The 22,991-nt window shown below is 42.0% G+C and overlaps 1 protein-coding gene across 1 annotated transcript; it reads left to right on the top strand.

Moving 5' to 3' along the window:
• Window positions 1-3,449: 3,449 nt before the first annotated feature.
• Window positions 3,450-12,203, top strand: mapk12b (mitogen-activated protein kinase 12b; the record flags this gene model as incomplete). The annotated part of the gene is made up of 12 exons (XM_080022493.1): window positions 3,450-3,568; window positions 4,211-4,340; window positions 6,710-6,768; window positions 6,969-7,080; window positions 7,218-7,247; window positions 7,712-7,759; window positions 8,354-8,468; window positions 8,575-8,646; window positions 9,637-9,716; window positions 10,217-10,295; window positions 10,450-10,623; window positions 12,139-12,203. 12 exons carry the CDS (start codon window positions 3,450-3,452, stop codon window positions 12,201-12,203), a joined length of 1,083 nt encoding a protein of 360 aa, XP_079878619.1.
• Window positions 12,204-22,991: the final 10,788 nt, after the last annotated feature.

Genomic DNA, 22,991 nt, shown 5'->3' with positions numbered 1-22,991 from the left:
CCTGTTAACATGTAATCAGTTTCTTGTCATGTGGGGGGTTAATAATTATCCACAACACTATATTACAGATAAACACAAAAAAAACCCACCTTCAAAATATAAATTGAATTCACAAGCGCTGCAAGCACCTTTCCACTGGAGGAGTGGAAAGGTGAGTTGACAGTTAGTCACCCCTTCCAAGTCTGCTATATTTCTGGTCCAGTCCTTTCCTGTAAACCTTCACTAATATTTGGAGCTTACCATCTTTCAGTTACCCTCGGTGTCCATTGCGTCTCTCACTTCCCGATGCCCCTCAGGCATCGGGAAGCGAGGACTTCACTGAGTACAACACTTGTTTCCATTTGCTTTGTCATGTTCCATAACTCTACTTAACAACAACAACACCTAAATTTATCTTGCACAATGTTGCATGAGATACCATGTTTGTGAATTTTTTCATAGAGCATTTTAAACTGAAAGTATATTTCTCTGTATTCCCCCCACTAAGACTGTTTATAGCATCTACCATATCAGTGCAATGACTTTCTTTATGACTAAGAGGCACTATGACGAAATGCAAGGGGGGAACCATGAGGAGTTTTCAAGTTGTTTACCCCGACAGTAAGGACAAAACTCTTCCTCCTTGCATGGAAGAAGCCATTCGCATATTCATGTATGCTTACGAAAACAATTAATCCCCAGCCTGCTTCGGACAAGTGTCAACCAGTAATGACGCGCCACACTTTCAGTGTAACCTCGCTTCTCATATGTTCGCTTTAGGTGTTGGTTGCTCATGAAAGCCTGTTCACGCTGGCCCTGGTCCATCAGGAATTAATAATACATCAATCAACAAAAAAAATCGGGATGAAAGGAGGTGTAATCCAGGTGTCCAGCATGTTGAAATGGTATCTCTCATCGGGTTAAGGACATTCATTGTGTAAAAGGTATTCATTTTGCACCTATGAATTGCCGAATACAATTCCTTAAAGACAAGTAACGGCCCTGAATTACATTGCGTGATTTAAGAAGTTTCATCCAGATAATTTGACCAATCAGGCATCCTGGCAAGTTTTCAGTTATCATTTTGCTGGATAGTTTTAACCCTCCTGACGATTTTCAAGCACAATTTTGCCTGTTTGACATATACGGCCCTAGCTGACAGGTGTACCTGTTGTATTGACGGTAAAATGCATGCAGGGTTGCGAAGCTATGTGACACATTTGCCACAATTTTGACATATTTGACAAAATCTTAACACATTTGCCACAATTTGGCATTTGTCACAATAGTTTGAATTACATAAACATCTAGATACTAGATTTTACTGTCAATTTATTTTCACTGAATTCCATAGGGCAGGTTATTTTGGAGCTGAATTAAAATGTTTCTAAACCATTGAAACGCATGTCATTGATACAAATTCACTATATTTTGTATTTTGTTCCACTCTGAAATACCACTGTATGTGCAAGTTCTTCAATAGTCAGCAAATTATAAACGACGTCCCTCCAAACAAATGATCCGTCTCTGTCCAGGTGTGTTTGAATCATCTCTAAATTGAATTTAATTGAATTAATTTGACTTTATTAATTAACTTAATTTAATTTATCATAGATATCTATGATATTGCTGAATAATATACAGTATGCAGTGTACAGAATATTCGGGAATATACATATCACAATCTATATGCCAATTTAAAAGCAGCAATATATTCTGCAATATTGCAAATATATTATGGATTATATTTTTCAATGCATATGAAGTTTATTATCAATTGCTTTTGTCATCCTTTAATTTTGAGTGGTAAGAGTTAATATATTTTCGACGTATTATTGCTTATCTCCTCGGTTGTATCGCAATATGAAATGAAGATGTCATTGTGTGGTGATGTACCATTTTGTGGTTTAAATTCTTGATCTGTGAGAGAAATATGCAGATGACCAATTCTTTGAATGATTTTTCATAGGGCAATAGCCTTTTTATATGTTGCGTAGCTTTTATAACACATTGCCTTGGGGTTTTTAATGATGGTCTCTCAGAGCTCATATGAAGAGACTGTTCTTTCAGATACATCACTGTATTATAAAGACCAGATCACATTCCATCTTCACTCAACTTTATGTGGAGATAAGGGTCGCCCCAGGGGGCTTGACAGAACGTTGTGGTTTGTTTTATAGCACAGTAACATTGTACCTGTGACTGGAGTTTGACTGTTGAAACACTGTATGAGAGAAACATTATCCTGTAAATAACAAGCTGACCAATGGGACACAACCACTCTTCTCTATAAAGGCCTCTTCAACAGAAGCAAGGGCAGACTGATCAGATCACTGTTTTGAACTATTCTGTTAAATTAAATTAAACTCAATTAAACTCACCCATCACGCAGTGAGAATTCTCCAACAGCTCTCAATTAATGCAAATGAAAAGATATGACCTCAACGCGTTGAGTCTCTCTCCATATTGGAGAGGATTTTGATGTGTCTATTTTTAACATGATTGAAATTACACAAATCACTGATATACTTAAAATGACACGGTTCAATGTAATAACAATCTATAACAATGTGGTGAAGCTGGATCTTTTAAGTTATTGACATTATAAGCAGATATTGTGTAAAAACAATCTCTAAAAGTATCAAAAGGATCAGTAAGTATTAATCCATCACATTGTGTTGTGTTACACTGCAAATCCCACTATTTGAGTCACAACAGTAGTGGTCACTTCCTTTTCCCCAGAGTTTTCCTTTTTCTGTTTTGTTTTGTTTTCGTCACGAGGTGGTGGGGGTATATTTTCTTCTTTTTTAATAAATATTCATCCATATCGACAGTTTTACTGATCACATGTAGCCATGCCAACCCATCCAATTCACCCCCGGCTGCCTTTAAATTCCCTTCTCATGCGTGCCCCCATTGATGCATTCTTTCCATGGGAAGGCGGACCCCGCCACCAACAATGGTAAACAACATATAGCTGAGCAGATATAACACAAGTACACTGGAATGGCTGTGTATGGAAGTGTGCAGGATAAATTAAGGATCACATATGGGATTTGTTTTCTTAATTTTTTGGTTAAAAGATTTCATGGATTACCACTTTTATGGTCTCCAAAGTGGCCGGAGTAAGGAATTGTTGTTCGGCTCCACTGGTCCCCCATGGCAACAGGCAGATGTTGAGAGGCTTTACACACATTGTCCTCAGACGACACACCCAGAAAGAAACCTCCACCCTGCCTCCACCCAGTCTGCAACATTAAAAAAAACTCCAAAAAACAAAGAGTCGTACCAGGTCCAGGTCCCCAAATTCATCCTGGAAACGCGCCGCGTAAATTTGGAGATCCATGCAAAAACAACAACGCGCGCACAGGCACGCGCGCGCGCGCACTCACGCCCACCGACTTTTGGGATCGTGCATGAGGAGCAGGACATCCTGAGGAGTCATCACCACCAGCACCATCACCACCGACATGTCCGTGCGCTCCCGGACCGGCTTCTACCGGCAGGAGGTGAACCGGACCGTGTGGGAGGTTCCGGAGAGGTACCGGGACCTGAGGCAGGTGGGGACCGGAGCCTACGGGACCGTGTGGTGAGTCAGGGCTGCGTGGGTTTTTAGTCCAACATCATAACTGGGACTGGTGGACGCGTGTGATTTGATTCTATTTATAGGGCTTATTATGGGCCATGCAAATTCACAGCTGAACGGCGCGTCCGTGCGTAAAACCCACGGACACGTCCCCAATGAGTCCCCAAACCAGACCGGAACTTTACTAGAACTTTGTTGTAATTCTACTTTGTGTGGGTTTCTGTTGGTCCCAGCTGCTTGGGGGTGGGGGGCCAAACAAAGGCCCCCGGGGGCCTTTGTCTGGAGGCTGCTGTGTCTTTCCTATGACACGTCACTCTTAATGATCTTTTTAAATCCAGTGTTTCCTGCTTCTGTGTCCCTGTAGAGCAGCTTCATCACTGGTTATATCCATCCATCCATCCATCCATCCATCCATCCATCTATCCATCAATTAACCTATCTATCTATCTATCTATCTATCTATCTATCTATCTATCTATCTATCTATCTATCTATCTATCTATCTATCTATCTATCTATCTATCTATCTATCTATCTATCTATCTATCTATCTATCTATCTATCTATCTATCTATCATCCATCCCTCTGTCAGACCTTCCATCCTTCTGTCTGTCTGACATACTATCCATCCTTCTATCCCTCAGTTCAGCCCTGGACCGCAGGACTGGACTGCAGGTTGCCATAAAGAAGCTTCATCGGCCGTTTCAGTCCAAGCTCTTCGCCAAGCGTGCGTACAGGGAGCTGCGGCTGCTCAAGCACATGAAGCACGACAACGTAAGAGCCCTCAAATATTAAACATATAGAGATATACACCATATATGGATGTATTACTGGAGCAGCTACACCCGCTTTCTGCTTTATCCTGAACTGGCCTTGGGGTCAAGGAGGGTGGTTCTCAGACCAGTGATGAGTAGAAGGACGGGAAGATCCTTGTGAGGAGGACGAGTCCATGTGGAAAACAGTCTTATAGTAGTTATTAGTACTTATCAGATCAATCAATGTCTCGAGAATTTGGCAGTGCCCCCGGTGGCCAGGTGAGGGATGAAGCGAATAGGACCCTTAGACCCGCGAAAACGTCTCGCAACACCGACTCAGCATTGTCAGTGTACTCGATCCACAGTCTCCGATTAAATACCAAAGGACCAACCTCATGCAAACTCAAAACACTGGGGAAATGGGGTTTGTTACTTACTTCTAGACATGTGTTGTTTTACACAAAAAATTGTGTTTGTGAGCATACTGGCGTGTTACCGGTCCATTGTTTGGTTAAAAAAAGACCCGAGGGCCCCTACAGCCCGGCCGAAACTCTGCTACCAAAAGTGAGAGTTTACCGACATAAAGGACACAGTGTTAATGTACAAGTTAAAGCTTCAGCCAAAAAATATTATATAATGGCAATTTGCTGAAATATAACAGAAGCTTTTGTGGTGCAACATCAAATTGCGAGGCTGGACTAAATGATCAAATTCATCAGATCTATCCAGAAGAGCACCTCTTTGAGAAGCATTAGTCGTGATGAAAGGTTGGACCCTTTTACGATCGGTTCTTGACATCTCGCTCAGTAAAACGAGGCGCTCGATTTTTGATGCACGGTGAAAGTCCGGGGACTTCCTGTGGGAGCGATGAACACAAAGAGTTCATCATTTTTAGTTTGTGATGTGAAGATTCACTCTTTTGACGGAGTGACTCTCGAGTCATTTAGGAAAGTTGTTCGCTAGGGGCGGATCGTTTGCGAGTCGTGCGTCACTAACACTAACATTAGACGGCCATGATAATACTACTTGTTGTTTTTTTGTTGTTGTTTGCAGCTGTGTGCTGTTTGTTTTTGTTTGTTGTTGTTGTTTGTTTGTTTTATGCTGTTGTTTGTTTGTGTTTGTAGTTAGTGTATGTTGTTTGTTGTTGTTGTTGGTTTGTTGTATGTTTTTGAGCTCTTGTTTGTTGAAGTGGTTTGTAGGTGTATGCTGTTTGTTGTTGTTGCTTGTTTGTTGAATGTTTGTTTGTGGTGGTTTGTTTTTTGTTGTTTGTAGGTGTATGCTGTTTGTTGTTATTTGTTGTTTGTTTGTTTTCTGTTTGGTTTTGTTGTATACTCGTTTGTTGTGGTTGTATGTTGTTTGTTACATGCTTGTTTGTTTGTTGTTGTTGTTGTATGTTGTTGTATGTTGGTTTGTTGTTGTTGTTGTTGTTGTTGTTCGTTGTTTGTTTCATGTTTTTTTTGTGTGTTTATTTGTAGTTGTATGTTGTTGTTTGTTGGTTGTTTAGTGGTTTATTGTGGTTGTCTGTAGTTGTATGTTGTTAGTTGTTTGTTCTTGTTTGTTGTATGTTTGTTTGTTGTTTTGTTTCTTTGTTGTATGTTGGTTTGTAGTTGTTTGTTGTAAGTTGTTTGTTGTATGTTTGTTTGTTGTATGTTGTTAGTTGTTTTTGTTTCTTTGTTGTATGTTCGTTTGTAGTTGTATGTTTGTTTGTTGTATGTTTATTGTTTGTCTGTTGTTGTTTGTTGTATGTTTGTTTATTTCTTTGTTTGTTTGTTGTGTATTTGTTTGTTGATGTTTGTTGCATGTTTATTTGTTTGTCTGTTGTTGTTTGTTGTATGTTTGTTTATTTCTTTGTTTGTTTGTTGTGTATTTGTTTGTTGATGTTTGTTGCATGTTTATTTGTTTGTTTGTTGTTTGTTTGTTGTTGTTTGATGTATGTTTGTTTATTTCTTTGTTTGTTTGTTGTGTATTGGTTTGTTGATGTTTGTTGCATGTTTGTTTGTTTGTTGTTTGTTTGTTGTTGTTTGATGTATGTCTGTTTTTTTCTTTCTTTGTTTGTTGTGTATTTGTTAGTTGATGTTTGTTGCATGTTTATTTGTTTGTTTGTTGTTTGTTTGTTGTTGTTTGATGTATGTTTGTTTATTTCTTTGTTTGTTTGTTGTGTATTGGTTTGTTGATGTTTGTTGCATGTTTATTTGTTTGTTTGTTGTTTGTTTGTTGTTGTTTGATGTATGTCTGTTTTTTTCTTTCTTTGTTTGTTGTGTATTTGTTAGTTGATGTTTGTTGCATGTTTATTTGTTTGTTTGTTGTTTGTTTGTTGTTTAATGTATGCGTGTTTGTTTTTTCATTTGTTTGTTGTTGTTTTTCTGATCCTCCCGGCTCCTCCTTCAGGTGATCGGGCTCCTGGATGTCTTCACCTCAGAGATCGCTCTGGATCGCTTCCGGGACTTGTAGGTTCATCACGGGTTCAAACCAGTGCTCCTCCCCTCCCCTCTCTCCTCCTCTCCTCCTCTTCTACTCTCCCCTCACCTCCTACCTCCCCCCCCCCCCCCTTCTCTTTCTCATCCTCTCCTCCCGTCCACCTCCTCCACCTCCTCTCCATCTCCCCCTCTCTCCACTCACCCCCTCTCTCCCTCTCCCCGTCTCTCAGCTACCTGGTCATGCCCTTCATGGGGACAGATTTGGGGAAGCTGATGAAGCTGGAGAAGCTCTCAGAGGAGCGGGTCCAGTTCCTGGTCTATCAGATGCTCAAAGGACTCAAGGTTCAGTTCCCCAAAAAAACAGATGCTCGCCATTCAAATGAGGAGTAATTTCTTTAAATGAATTGTTCATATTTTATTTATTTATTTAATGCATTTAATATATTTGTTTATGTCACTGATTTGTAATTTCTCCTCAGTACATCCATTCTGCAGGGATCATCCACAGGGTGCGTGACCTGTGACCTTTCAAACTATGCAATGAATTAAGCCACTGCCATTATTATTATTATTATTATTATTAATAATAATAATTATAATAATAATAATAATAATAATAAACATAATGTCTTATTTAATAATAGCCGTTATTTTTATAGCACCTTTCATACACAGCATGGAAGTCAAAGTGCTTTACAGTGATCAAATAGTCATCAAAAATAATAATAATATTAAAGAAATATGGTTGTTATATTATGATGATGATGATGATGATGATGATACATGATACATTTAAGTAAAGTAAATAAGTAAATATAATTTATTTTATTAAGCTTCATTTTTCAGTATCGGGTACCAAGACATTTTAGTGTGTGTGTGTGCGTGCGTGCGTGCGTTTGTGTATATTATACATTTTATACATTCTCTTATGCATTCTTGCATTAAATGTTTATTTTGTATAAATATGTAACAGGACCTTAAACCTGGAAATCTGGCGGTGAACCCGGACTGTGAGTTAAAGGTACAGTATGTAAAGTAGTCTTACACTGTAAGATGTGCATTAATAATACATTTGAAATGACTAAGTCACATTTCTAAAACTTCTGTGAGTTGGATCAATTTCATTTTTAAATTTTTTAATTCAAATTAAATATTTCAATTGAAATATTCTACTTAAAATTAGATGTTTCCTTCCGCCACCAACCCGCTCACTTCCAGATTCAAAGAGCTTTCTTTCATTTGTTAACTGATAATGATTTTGTTAAAGTCATTTTTTTCCCAAAAGTGCTGAGTGACAATATCTGCATCATGAATCACCCGGGGAGGTGTTTTAAGGTGCTCTCAATGTGGAACTATTTTCTACCCAAATCATTGTTTTGGAGGCTGAATATTGACTTTTCTGTACAAGTAATTGTACACAATTAAAATAGTGAAGTTATTTGTGTACAAATGTAAAGATTATTGCAAAATGTGGGGGAAATAATTGTGCAGCCAAAAATGAAAAATAGGTGAATAATTTGCTCAGCCAAATATATCTCCCATTTCTATGCTTCATAAAACTCTACTTATGTACTTCATATTATTCCCTTGTTGTCATTGTCATGCTTCCATCCAGATCCTGGATTTTGGGCTTGCCCGCCAGGCAGAAGAGAAGATGACGGGCTACGTGGTGACGCGCTGGTACCGAGCCCCGGAGGTCATCCTCAACTGGATGCACTACACGCAGACCGGCAAGTCTGAACCGCCACCGCATCCTGTGGCCACTAGGGGGCAGTGCACACCGAGTTGAGATCCTTTAAAAACACTTTTTACCTTATTGCACTTGTTTTGTTGCAGTGGATATCTGGTCTGTCGGCTGCATCATGGCCGAGATGCTACTCGGGAAACCGCTGTTCAAGGGGAACGATCGTATCCTTAGCTCAAGACATGAGCTTTCATGGTGTATTTTACCATTTGTTGATCCCCTGTGGCGGTGGTTCTCAATGTGGGGTCCGGGGACCTCCCAAAGGGTCCTCCAAGAGGTTCCAGGGGGTCCCCAGCAAAGTAATAGTTTAAACTGAATCGTTATTTAATTTACAAGACATTAGAATAATAATTGTTTGGATCCTAGTTTGACTGTTACCTCCCTAAATATAGTTAAAACACCAAATCATATTTAACAATAAAAATATTCTCAGATTGTGATTTAACCAGAGACTAAATTCTTATCAAATTAAGGGTCCGTGGCCTTATATGTTTCAAATTGAGGATCCTTCGCGTGCAAAAGTTTGGGAATCACTGCCCGGTGCCCCGTGGCGTCTTACCTCATGATACAGCATTGCTGGTTACAGGACAGCAGTCTCTCACTCACTGCCTTCCTCAAGGGCACTTGGGCGGGGCAGATTCTGGCAGGTGATGTAAAACCTTCATACTCTCGTTCAGTTCATACCGTCTGAACATGTAGATCACGGTCATTCAGTTACAAATTCAAATGGGTCCGATTTTTTTCAAAAGCCTGCACTTTGAAGGCTTTTGGTCACATCACAAATGCAAGAAATAACGAGAACTTTACGAACACGTAAAAATGGTGGGTATTTTAAATTAAGATAAATAATATTACATGTATACATCACAAACTCAGCAGAGATCGGATATAAATGGCAAAAAGGCAAGTTTCCCGATTCTCTCAATGACATTTTTATTGATTAGCCAGTTTGGAAGGGTGCTATCCCCTAATTGTCCGCCAGGGGTCACTGTTGACCCACATCTTTGCACAATCTTTGCTATCCCTGGGCTGTGATTTGAACAGCTCTGGTGTAGATCATTCTTAGTTCACCTGAATATCAGTCTTACACTTGAGTGATAACATTTTGGGACCAGCGACACATGTTTGACCTTTGACCCCCTGGCTGACCCCAGACCTGGACCAATTGAAAGAGATCATGAAGATCACCGGAACGCCGGCGGCCGACTTTGTGGTGAAGCTCCAGAGCCAGGATGTAAGAGAACGTGACGTTCCTAAATACACAGCAATATATTCACTTTCTATCATCTGTGGGCAGTAGTTCATGAGGTAGCATGGGTAGTTTAGTAATCTGAGGGTTGCTGGTTCAACTCCCTAGCATGCTGAAGTGTCCCTGAGCAAGATACTTACCCCGTAACTGCTCCTAATGCTGAATCCATCAGTGCATGGATTAATGTAAGTCACTTTGGACAAAAGCATCTGTTAAGTACAGATGTTCCATCAGTACCAGATCATCAATTAAGATATGTTATTGTGAGGAGACAATCTTGCATTCCAAATGAATCCCAACATGCCTTTTATTAGAATTGTCTCTTTTGAAATGCGATTTTAAGTTGTTTACACCAACATATAGTTCGATATGATGAACCTTTACCATGAGATTTTGAATTTATAAGGATATATTATGATGGATATTGACACTGCGTACATTTTACTCACAGTATCATGTCACGATAACCAACACTCACCTTCCAGGCCAAAAACTACATCAGAAGTCTGACCAAAGTGCCAAAAAAGGACCTGCACACCATTTTCTCCAAAGCTAGCTCAGATGGTAAGCAACATTTTTTTAATAATAATAATTATATATATATATATATATATATATATATATATATATAAATAGTTCAAAGTAAAAAAAAAGATATACAATAAAATAAATAAAAATATTATCTTCTCAATGTTTAATGTGTGTGTTCCCTGGCCAGCGGTGAGTGTTCTGGAGCGCATGCTGCTGCTGGACCCGGAGCAGCGGGTCAGCGCCGCGGCTGCTCTGGCGATGCCCTTCTTCAGCGACTTCAGGGAACCTGAAGAGGAGACGGAGGCGCTGCCCTATGACCACTCGCTGGACAACACCGACCTGCCCCTGGACCAGTGGAAACGTGAGGGTTTAGGGAGATCAACAAACGACAACAATAACAACAACGACATCAATGACGGCAACAAAAACAATGACAACAACCGCTACGACAACAGCGACAAGAATAACCACGGCAGAGTCAACAACGTTGACAACGAAAATGACGACGCAAAGATAACAGTGAAAACAACGACAAAGATAACAACGGCAATGGCAATGCCAGTGTGGACCACAACAACAGTGACAACAACCACGACAGCAACGACAACAACTGTGGCAATGCCAGTGACAACAACAACAGTGACATCAACAACGACAATGGCAACGAAAACAACCATAATGACAACAACGATGATAGCTATGACAATGTCGATGGCGACCACAACGACGACAATAACAACAGGGACAGTGACCGATGACGGCAGTGAAAACAATGTCAACAACCACAACGACAACAACAACAACAACAATAATGATGACAGCGACAACAACGGTGACAACGAAAATGACAGCGCAACGACGACAAAGATAACAGCAACTTCAACAACAAAGACAACAACAATAACGACGACATAGACTGCAAAAATTATGACAACAACGTCAACGGCGATGACAACAATGAAGACAGTGGGGGGCACCTCGGTGGGCCACCGGGTAGAGCCCGGTTCGATTCCGGCCTGGGGCCATTTGCTGCATGTCATCCCCCCTCTCTCTGTCCCCTGCCTTCGCTTCCTCCCCGCACTTCACTGTCAAATATAGCATGAAAATCCCCCAAAATATATACTGTATATCTTCAACAAGGAAGAGAGTCAACAGCAGTGACATCGACATTGACGATGGAAACGAACACAACAGCAGCGATAATGACAACAACAACCATGATGACAGCAACAGCGACGGGAACAACACAAATAACAGCGCAACAACCATGACAACAATGACGACTGCAAAAATGATGAAAACAATGAAGACATTAGTGACAACAACAATGACAACAATGTCTTTTCGGATAACAACAGCAGTGACAACATCGACGATGGAAACATACACAACGACAAGGGCAGTGACAACAACGACAATGACAATGGAGACAACAGGGACAACAATGATAACGACAAAGACGGCGACAAGAATAACGATAACAACACCAACAACAACAACTATGAAAACAACAACGACAACTATGAAAACAACGACAACAACTCTGAAAACAACAACAACAACTATGAAAACAACAACGACAACTATGAAAACAACAACGACAACTATGAAAACAACGACAACTATGAAAACAACAACGACAACTATGAAAACAACGACAACTTAGAAAACAACGACGACAACTATGAAAACAACAATGACGACAACTATGACAACAACGACAACTATGAAAACAACAACGACAACTATGAAAACAACGACGACAAGGACTGCAAAAGTGACAATGAAGACTTTTTATTGGTTTAAAGTGAATTAATTATTTTCTTTTACTGCTTTGTTTGTTCAACGATTTCCTTTTTCTTTTCTCTTATTTCAGGCCACACTTTTACAGAGATTCTCACCTTCCGGCCGCCGCGGGACTCAAGAGAGACGTCACTTTGACACACACACACACACACACACACACACGATCTGAATCTGAAAACGCTGTTAAATTGAAACCACTTGAATTGTACTAGCTGTTAGAAGTTGTACTTAAATGAATTAAAACCATTGTTTTTTTTCACATCTTCTGATGCCCAAAATAACATTATACTACTACATTATACTAAAGCTGTACTTTAAATGAGTGCATACCAATAAACAGGAAGAGCCAAAATATACACTTCAGGTACTCTCACAGAAAAGCACAAATGGGTAGAAACACACTTTATAAAGTAAAAAATATACTTTCAGTTCAGAAAATGTTACTTTTCCTTCAGTTGATGCCAAAAAGTTCATAAACAACAACAACTCTGTTGTTTCATCGATTAATTTTCAATAAATATAATGCAATTTGTATTCTTTCTTTCTTTCTTTCTTTCTTTCTTTCTTTCTCCACTGTTTACCTTTCAGTCATTTATATCTGATATGGTTTCTGGGCGAGGACGTGGTTAGATTAACACCCACGTGGACCATGGGATTCTTAAGCTTTTCTTCCGCACGTGACCCGAGGATTTATTTCACTTCCTTGTAAAATGAAGGCGGGGCGGGGGGGTCCTCGAGGAATCGCACGGGTCATCGGAAAAATGATTTTTATACATGTATTTTTATGTATTAAAAATATGATTTAATATCCATCCATCCATTCATTATCTATACCGCTTGTCCTCGTGGGGTCCCGGGGGGGCTGGAGCCAATCCCAGCTGTCATTGGGCGAGAGGGGGGGTAATATGATAATATGATTTTATTTCCCTTTTTTCCATATTTATCAGTAAATAATAATATTACAATATTAAAATATAAAGATGTTTTTTTTTTAACTTTTCATTAGTATTATTATCATTATTAATAATAATAATTACCTAAAATAACAATACTATAAAGATTCATAAGAACACCCATTTATAATGATTGTAAGTTAAACTCTCTCTCTCTCTCTCTCTGGCCTTTAGCCAGAGCTTAGTCTTTCATGGGGGTCTCACCCAAGAAAACTTTGGGGACCCCCAAATCTCTCTCTTAAGGTATGAGATTCAACCCGTACGCGCAAAGACTTGGCACGGTGGCTACGCTATGCTGGGCCTGATCACATGCCCAGCGCTCTCTGATAAAGGCCGCCGGGCCACTCAGGAAGCAGCAGCTCCTCCATTTTAACCCTCACACCAACACGAGCATGGACCAGCTGCTCCTCTGGCAGGAAGGCCCGGGACGCTGGAAGGCGGGGCAGCTGCTGCTTCTCCTGTGCCTGGCAGGTAAAACTGTGGATACGTTAGTAACGTCTATGTCTTAGCTCCGTTGGGTGTTGGTTTTTGCGAGGGATCTGCTGCACTGGGATCAGTCCCGTGTTTGGCCGGGTCAGTGTGTGAATAAATATTTGGACACAATCGTCGACTTTGTCCAAACGAATCCTTTGGCTCAAAAGCTGAAAGAGTAACTCAACGCCTTTTCGTTTATAGCCGAACACCAATCTTTTTTTTAACTCTGCTCAGTGATTAGTGAAGTTTAATTGGTGATCGGTGTCTTTCCTCTACTATCAGAAAATAATTTACAATTTACAATATGGGGGAATAAAGACTTTGTCTGCTGATGACATCGTGCTATTATCAATCAATAAATTAAGTTTTAATTTTAGTTATAATATGTGCTTTTATGTCTATTATTATTCTATAATATTACAGAGATATCAATAATTACATGGAAATGTAACCTAATGCTCAGATTAAAATTGAAGTTGAGGAGAGGATGGAGTTGAAGCTTTGTTTCGAGTTTCCTGTTTAGAGCTATGGAGTGGGTGTGCATTGAGGTGGGTGCTGAAAGGGGTGAAGTCATCCATCGAATGTGACCAAGTTCCCCAGATGTCGTCTAGATATCTGAAGAAGTTGTTGGGGTTGAGTGTGCAAGTGTTGAATGCCGTTTCCTCCCAATCCGCCAGGTGTAGGTTTGCGTAGCTCGGAGCAAATTCAAAGTGGAGTTGTCAGGTTGATTTCCAGTCGTTCCAGTATGGCACTGTCTGGCCGTTGTGGGTCTGGAAACGTGTTAAAGATTCTCCTGATTGCTTGTAAGCCGGGTCCCATTTCGATGTAGGTGCAGAAAAATAATTTAATTCACCCTGCATTTCTTTATTCTGGAGATGAAGTCGTAAGTGTCTTGTGATATAGCTGGCATGTTTTGTGGAGATGGGGGCAAGAAATAGTCAATGAATTCCGCCACTCTGTAGCTCTCACTGCCGCAGTCTGACACAACGGGTGTTCCAAATGGAATTCTATCCGGTGCCGACCAGTTGTTTCTGGGTTTGTGGATTTTAGGGAGGAGTTAGAATGTTCTTTCCCGTGGTTCTTCTTCTCCCATTAGGTATTGAAACTGTTTTATTGTCATGGTGCCCTCCTCCACCATTCTGGATAGGATTTCCTGGATCTCCTGTCGTGTTTATTTGAAGATGGCCCTCTCCATACGTGTGTAGTATTCCATAAGTTGTAGTTGTCGGTTTGCTTCCCACCCGTAGTCGTTTCGGTCCCGGATTACTACTACTGCGCTTTTGTCTGCTGGTTTGATTATCAGGTTTTTGTTGGCGCTTAGTTGTTTAAGTGCCTGTACTTCATCTCTGGAGAGGTTTGGGGGGTCCTGATAGTGGTGTAGATTAGTTCTCGATAGGTCCGTCCAATCAATTGTAGAGTTTCAGGCAGGATCTGTCCCTGCCCGGGTTCCCGCTGTGAGGCTGGTATGAAGGGAAGTCTGTTTGTTTGTGTCCTTGGGTAGTTGAAAAAGAAAGATGCCAGTCGTAATGTTCTGTGATATTGTTCCACGTCTACTCCTGTTCAGGGGATGGCACCCTTGGTAGTACCCAGTGTGGGTGTAAAAAATAGGCCCTTCTCCAGTCGGGAGGTCTGGGCTGGGTTAGGTTTAAAAACTTTTGATAGGTTTAAAAATTATGATTTCCCTTCACTGTGTTTGTGTTCGGTGGGAGAATCGGTTCTCTAAAAACGTCCGCCAGTGTGTCCGGATTGCTGTCCTGGTTGCTGAGTCAATGTGGAACCCATCGGTGGTCTTGAATTTGTCCTGGGGAATCGGGGTGATTGTGTTTCCTTGCTGTTGGAGGAAAGTGTTAATTTTTCTTACCTGTCAGCGCTCAATTTACGGCGGGGTGGTGGAAGCATTCAGTAGTGGGATTCTGATCCACGCTGAAGGGAAGGTTGTTTTGGTTGCCTGGGTTGTGGTTTTGTAGCCCTTCTTCATGTTGGTGTCGGTCTGTTGTTGTTCGTTGATTCCGAAGTCTAGGATCACTTCGTCTACATCTTTGTTGGTGGGGGTCTTTCTCCAGAGGAGGTGGGCTGCGTGTTCGAATTTGGCCCCAGGAAAACAGGCCACTTGTAGGCCGCCAATATTCTTGCTGTTTTCCAGGAGGTGATGTAAGTTGGAGTCGCCTTGGAGTCGCCCCGCTTCCTGCGGTCGGTTGGTACGCCTCGTAAGTCTCTTCTTGGGGGTCTCTACCCTTGGCAGGCTGGGAGTGGTCCTCCTAGGGGGTTTCTGCCTTGTGAGTGGTGTCAGACGAAGATTCTGTAGAATTCTTGGTTGAAGTGTTGAGAATTGTTCGTCATCCAGTAAGTGTAGTAGGAGGCCGTTTTCTTCCCGTTCCATCTTAGTTTGTAGTTCCAGTTTTGATGGCGCGCAGATCTTGTAGGGGCATTGTGTAGTTTCAATGGTCACTTCACAAAATGGAGGGTCCTCGTCTCGAGGATGTTGTACTTGGGTCCCAGTTTCTCCTGTTGGGGCGGGTTTGGAAGCCTTTCTTGTGGCCGGTGTTGTGGCTCTTGTTGCTGAGTTGATTCCCTGCCGCGGAGGTTAAGCGTTGGTACCTCGTTCCGGTTCCTTGGGCTGTAGATCGGTCAGTGGGATGTAGACGGTGATTTATTCTTTTGTTCCCTCCCTGTTTTGGTACGGAAGTGCTTTTGCTGCGAATCTGACTGACGCTGGGTGGAGGCGATTAAAGGATTTGCTGTTAGGGTTAGGGTTAGGACCCTAGATGTTAGGACCCCGACCCTAAAACTGCAAAGTACTTAGTGTCATGGAGTGAAGAGTGGTTTGATCACGCAGGCTCTCAGCTCAGGCCGGTTGTGTCAACACACGCAAAGGAAGGAACACCTGAAGGCTCCAGCGACGGTGAGAGGAACACACACACACCAATATAAACAGTCACTACCCACTAAGATACACATTACTACATTTCTCTCCACTCTACATCCCTTAATTCTACCCTAGTTCTACTCCACCTCTATTCTACTCCTCTAACCTGTACTCTACCTCCACATCTCTCTACTCTATCTCTACTCTACATCTACTCTACTTCTACTCTACCTCTACTCTAACTCAACCGCTACTCTACTCTACTTCTACTCTAACTCAACCCCTACTCTACTCTATTTCTACTCTACCTCTACTCTCACTCAACTCTACCCCTACTCGACTTCTACTGTACCTCTACTTTAACCCTACTATAATTCTACTCTGCCTCAACTCCACCTTCTACTCCTACTCTATACTGTATCTACTCTAACTCAACTCTATCCCTACACTACTCTACTTCTACTCTACCTCTACCCCTACTCTACTCTAACCCCACCGCTACTCTACTCTACCTCTACTGTAACTCAACCCCTACTCTACTCTACTTCTACTCTAGCTCTACTTTAAGTCAACACTACCCCTACTCTACCTCTCCTCTAACGCAGCTCTACCCCTACTCTACTGTACTTCTACTCTGCTCTACTCTGTAGGGAACTGTCATCGACATGATTGTCATCAATATATATGATATTAGATATGATTTGCTTTAGTTCATCAATATTAATAATAAATATGATACAAGATTTTGTTTGATAATAAATCTAGGTGTATAGTTAGTAGTGTATAATTGTTAGATAAGTGTATTTTTTTAGAGCCTTATATATGTGACATGTGTCGCTTTACCTCTTTGGATACTCAAAGCAACTCAGTTACACAGTTAACGTTCTTTCCTGTTGCTCTCACCACTTCTATCTTGAAACCTTCCTGAGACACTAACGTTATACTGATTTTTCCAGGGCGCCTTGAGGCGGCCATCTTGGGACCCGACTACGTGATAGTGAACGTGCCGTGCAGCTTCGAGTGCAAAAGCAACTGCCCGTCCTCCTCCTGCACCTACTCCCTGGCCGTGGACGGACAGAGATCCCTCGGCAAGGGCAACGTACTGGCCCTCACCCTCGAGCAGTGGATGGATTCCCTCAACCTCACGTGCACGGTCATGGACGAGGGCCAGCAGGGCCCAGTTGTCACGGTAACAAAGAACCTGCAGGTTTTAGGTGGGTGGATCGTCAAATTCCAAACCTTTGTTTTCACTTGCAGTCTTTGCGATTGTCCGGCTTCAGAAGTTAAATGTCCACCCCAGGATCTTGCGTCAACCATGTGTATTTGCTAACTGGCATCACTGGGTCTGTCTTATTGTGACGCAAGAGTCGTGAACGATTAGTTCAAAGCGAGTGACTCATTTGTAGCGAAACGTCCATTGATTGCAAACGATTGGTTCTTGGGAGATAGCGACTCAGGAGTGAAATGAGTCATTTGTTCGCGACTCTTACTCGAGTATTTTACCCATGAACAGAAAATAATTAGAGGATCAAATGTGAATGTGTAAAAAAAAAAAAAAAAAGAATAAACAAACAATTAGAAGACAATGAACAAATCATTTTACTGAGTCACTTGAATCTGAATCTCCAAAAAGAGCCAAACTTCTCCTCACTCCCGTCTGATGAGCGCTCCCATGCACTGGCGTGGGTGGAGCAAAAACACAGCAGGACTTTTACCTTCTGAAAAAAAAAAAGACCATTGAGCCTGACCATTGTTTCTCCTCCATCCATCAGCTGGACCAACCAACATCTCCATCACCGGCTCTGACATGATCAACCCCAAAGTCAGCCATAGCTACAGTTGCCACGCCTACTGCCGTCCTTCCTGTAACTACACCTGGAAGATGAATGATGGCCCCTGGATCGGGGGGCAAGGGAATGTGATCGGAGTTACCCCCGGAGAGCTGGATCCGTCCAAAGCCCTCATCTGTAAAGCCGTCAACAGCGTGTCAGGCCTGTGGGTTGCCAAAATGCGATACATCACAGTAGTGTGTAAGGCAACCGTTTCCCCATCGGCCGACGTATTTGAGGGCTAATGAAGAATGTTGAATTGACTGTTACGTGTTGCTATGACTTCCTCCTGTAAGGAGAAGGTTCAACCAGGACAACTGACCGTCAGTAACAAAACTGTAACCTGTGGACCGGCAAAATTGGAATCGTCTGTTTAGTTGCTCTCTAATTAGTTGTACCCTAAACTTATATTCATGATACCATTCACCATCTACTCAAACCTGACTCTGGACTGACTCTCCCAAACAAATTGATTTCTTTTACCTTCAACTACATAAGTAAGTAAGTAAAGTTTATGTACCTTATTTCCTCAAATAGAAACCCGGCCTCTAATAAATGCCGGGGGCGTGGTCAACACCAGCAAATAAAAGCCTGTCTCACAAACAGGCCGGGGGAAAAACTGATCAGAGCGATCTTTTCTCCAGGCAAAGTAAATAAAAACAGCCTGATTCTGTTATTGTGGATGTATTTAATTTACTCAATGTCCTACTGCTGTGTAGCCGATCGCAGAGGTTTTCTTTGGGCAAATGCCCCAACCTGAACGCTCTCACTCTCCAGTGTTCCAAGCAGGACGGGGTGCGTTCAAGGTGACTTTCAGGGCAGCTACTAGCTCTCTCTTTTTTCACCCTACATGTGTTTGAATGGCATGGCACCCAGACAGACGTTTGATTTAAAAATCATACTAAAATATACTTATTAAACAGAGGAATTCGATATAAAAGATTCAAGATTCAAGAGTCCGCCTGAAGCCTGCCTGAAATATAAGACCTGCTTCCCGCAAAGGCCTGGTACCCTCTGCAGCTGAGGTAAATAAAGGCCTGGTCACTATTTGAGGAAATACGGTGTGTAGCACCTTTCCCAGACACCACTCACAAAGTGCTTCACAGTCAAATAAATAAAAATCAAAGATAAAAAACAGACCAAACACGCAAGAGGAAACAGACACAAGTTAAATCGTAAAAAAAAACTAAAAAACACTGCTTTTTAAAAGAATCTAGAGCCACTGGGAGACTGTTCCAGAGCTAAGGTGCTGCCGATTGGAAAGCACCATCTCCCTCAGCCTAAAAATGTGTCCGAGGGACTCTAAGAGATCAGCTCCCGGAGTGTGAGTCCAGGGGGTCCAGGATGCATTGTGGAGTCCGGTCATGTAGGGCGCTAAGGTTTTAAAATTAATTCTGAATTTAACGGGAAGCCAGCACAGACAGGTTTAAATGGGCGTTATGTGTGACCACCATGTGTGATCATGTTAAAAGCCCCGCAGAAGCATTTTGGAGGGTTTGTAAACGGTCCAGAGAGAATTTATTAAGGCGGGTAAAAAGAACACTGCAGCAGCCCAAAGGTAATGAGATTAAAGCTTGTACTTGCATCTGCATTTCAGCTCTTGACACAACAGACCTAACTCTGCCTGTGTTTCTTAAGTGAAAGCAAGATGATGGTGTCAGCTTCCTAATACGAGCATCAAAACTCATGGATTGGTCAAAAATCACACCAAGATCACGCAGGCTCGACCGGAAAGACAAGGACAAGGCACCAAGGTTCTGCCTGATCGCTGAGTGAAGGTCATCAGGAGCAATAATCAAGACGTCGGTTTTATCTGCATTAAGCTGCAGAAAGTTATTTGCGATCCAGCTCCTGATTGAATTGAAACGGTTTTTCCATTTTTGAATTGAAAACCTGGGGTTTTACTTAGTTTACTTAGCCCCTCATTATGTGGAGACCCATTGCGCATGTCCGCGTAACAAACAAAATAACGACCTATCTATCAAAAAGGGGATTATTTACTTGGATTACATGGATTCATTGAGATCAGACGCCACAAAACAAGGGCAAATTGCACTCAGCAGCAAAATGGAGGGACTGTATGTTCGGCTGTCCCATCACGTGATCGTGATCAGGTCACGCCATGTATTTGTCATGGCCTCTAGCGGATATAACCAACGAGATCATGGTTCCTCCGATCCCCGATATCAACCCAAATCAGAAAATGACAAAAAAAAACAACCATAACCAGTCGTTGTTTCATCCAAACGGTCAGCCCACCGCTAATAACAGGCGTTACTGGACATGGTAACTGTAAAGATATTACCAACACTGTATTAGTAACTCATGATATTGCTGCATTGCTGCTAAAAAGTAATGTATTTCTGTAAAGCCTTACTTTTGTAATGTGTTACCCCCAACACCGGCCTGTCAACATTATCGAATGCTGCGCTCAGGTCTAACAAAACCAAGACCCAACACTCTCCAGCACCTGCAGCCGTCGAGCAACATTAGAAGAGCTTAAGGAGAGCTGTTTCAGGGGAGTGCAGTTTACGAAGAACCAGATTGAAAACTGAAATTTGTCAAACACCCTGTGCACATCCAGTGGTTGAACAAGTTGTTTTTCACCAACCTTTTCTAAAATAAAAAAAATAAATAAAGGGAGTTTTGAAATAGGCCTGTACTGTGGTTCTCTGGCAGGGAGGGCTCCAGGTTTTGTTTGGCTTCTTTGACAACCGTTATACAGTGACCTATTTAAAATAGCTGGGGGACACGCCCCGGTAAAAGAGAGTCCAGCCTAGACAAGTCTTGACTCTGACTGACGCGATTTGGTCTTGGACTCGACTGGGACTTGATCAACTTTGGACTTGGTCTTGCCTTGGGTGGTCTCAACTGCCGCCCTGCCAACAACCAGAATAAAGGAAATACCTTGGAGATTCGCTCTGAGTTATGAAGTCCACCTCAGGGGCTTATAGGTCCTCTCTTCAACCGACAGGGAAGCAAAGAGGGAGTTCTCCAAATCTGGGGTTGGATCATCTTGGGTTTCAGGTCAACTTTGGGGTTGACCCTTGTGGAAAACCAGTCCCAGTCATTGACGATCGGTACTTTTTCACTCCTGATGATCTTCTCATGTCATTTCAGCTGGTCCATCAGATGTACACATCAACGGGCCGGACTCCATCAAAATGTACAGAAAGCATAAGTTTACCTGTGTGGCAAACTGCGCGCCGTCCTGTCGGTACCTTTGGTCTGGGAACGATCAAACCTTAATAGGCAGCGAGATCGAAGTGGAAGTGGAGTATCAGCTGAAGTCCCTCACTCTGCGGTGCGAGGCCCAAAACATCGTCTCTGGGAAGTCGGCCACGGCGTCCAAGAACCTAAGGCTGCAAGGTTGGTGGACAGAGAGCAGGGCTGGGAAACTCCGGGTCCAGAAAGTTATCAAAAAAAAAATCAAAAACGTCTGTTTCCGTGTTTTTGGCGCTCCCGCCGTGCACTGATCCATCAGTTGAAACCTCTGCATTGAGGCTGATTGGCTGAATCCGCATGGTTGACTCAAAATCCCGGAGCGGAGTTCTAACTTTCTGGACCAGTCATTTTTCGACCCCCGACCGCAAAGGGAGCTTTTGCTCAGTGAAGTTGGTTTTCATTTGTCGACAGATCACTCGACGGCGGCTCGCGCTAAGAAAACGATGGCTCTGCTCACGTGCGCCCTGATCCTCGCCGCTGTCATTCCAGCTTGATCCACATGGAGGCAGTAGAGCGGATGTATGTACTTATTTTTTTTTTAACAGCTAATAGAAAGAAGAAGAAACAGAAGAAACAGTCTTTAATTGTCACACGACACTCCACAACACATGCTTGCACACACACACACACATGCACATGCTTGATGGTGGCCGGTGAAATGGCTCCTCTGCTTTTGACCCATCCTGGCTTGTCCTTCCTCCGGGGGCACAGCCAGGAGCAGTGGGCAGCGTACGTGGACGCGCCCGGGGACCAGGTGATGAGTGTCCATCTATATTATTAGATATTTATTATTTATTTTTATGTATTATATATTTTTCTCTACAGTTATTCCCAACAAGTAGAGCGGAGTATCTTTCTGCCGCAGTGTAAATAACCGTATCGTGCTCTCATGACCGATGTAGTGTAGGTTAGGGGTATTTCTTTATATTGACATAAGCCTATTTGCTGTTGGCGATTGATGCAATGGAAAGGTACTTTAACACGCCTGAATAATGCTGTACAACACTGTGAACTGATTGTGTAAGAAATTTACGCAAGGCTTTGAAATATTTTTTTCCACTATTAATCAATAGACATACTGTACGTGTGCTCCTAATGTGTTAGGAGGAGCCATGTAGACAAAGTTGATAATAATACTTAGACAATATGAAAACTATTAAAAAAATAATAATTGTATATCTAAAAACAGAAACGTTCCAATTCCGCCACATAGTACAGAATCACAGTTCAGTTCGCAAACATTAAAATAATCACAGTTTACATTAAACACAAGCAATTACACCCTTAAAATTTACCATGAGAATATCAACATATAAATATTTTTTGCATTTTTATCCAGTAGTAAGGCAAATAATGCAGTCGTCCTTCCCATGCAGTCCGGATGAAAGACATTTGGGATATATTAGGGAAATAGCACCTTGTTGCATATACTGTAAAATGAGGGATATGCAGATCCAACATTTCCGTCTTTACAGCGGTGACTCATGCGACCGGTGTGTTGACGAGGGTGGTACTGGCCGCCTGCTCGGTTGACTGGGCTCATATGATTGTGATGTGTCATGATGTTGAAGTGTTT

The sequence above is a fragment of the Zeus faber genome, assembly GCF_960531495.2.
Source record: "Zeus faber genome assembly, chromosome: 21".
In the NCBI taxonomy this organism is placed as follows: domain Eukaryota; kingdom Metazoa; phylum Chordata; class Actinopteri; order Zeiformes; family Zeidae; genus Zeus; species Zeus faber.
This window is presented reverse-complemented; position numbering and strand designations above follow the sequence as displayed.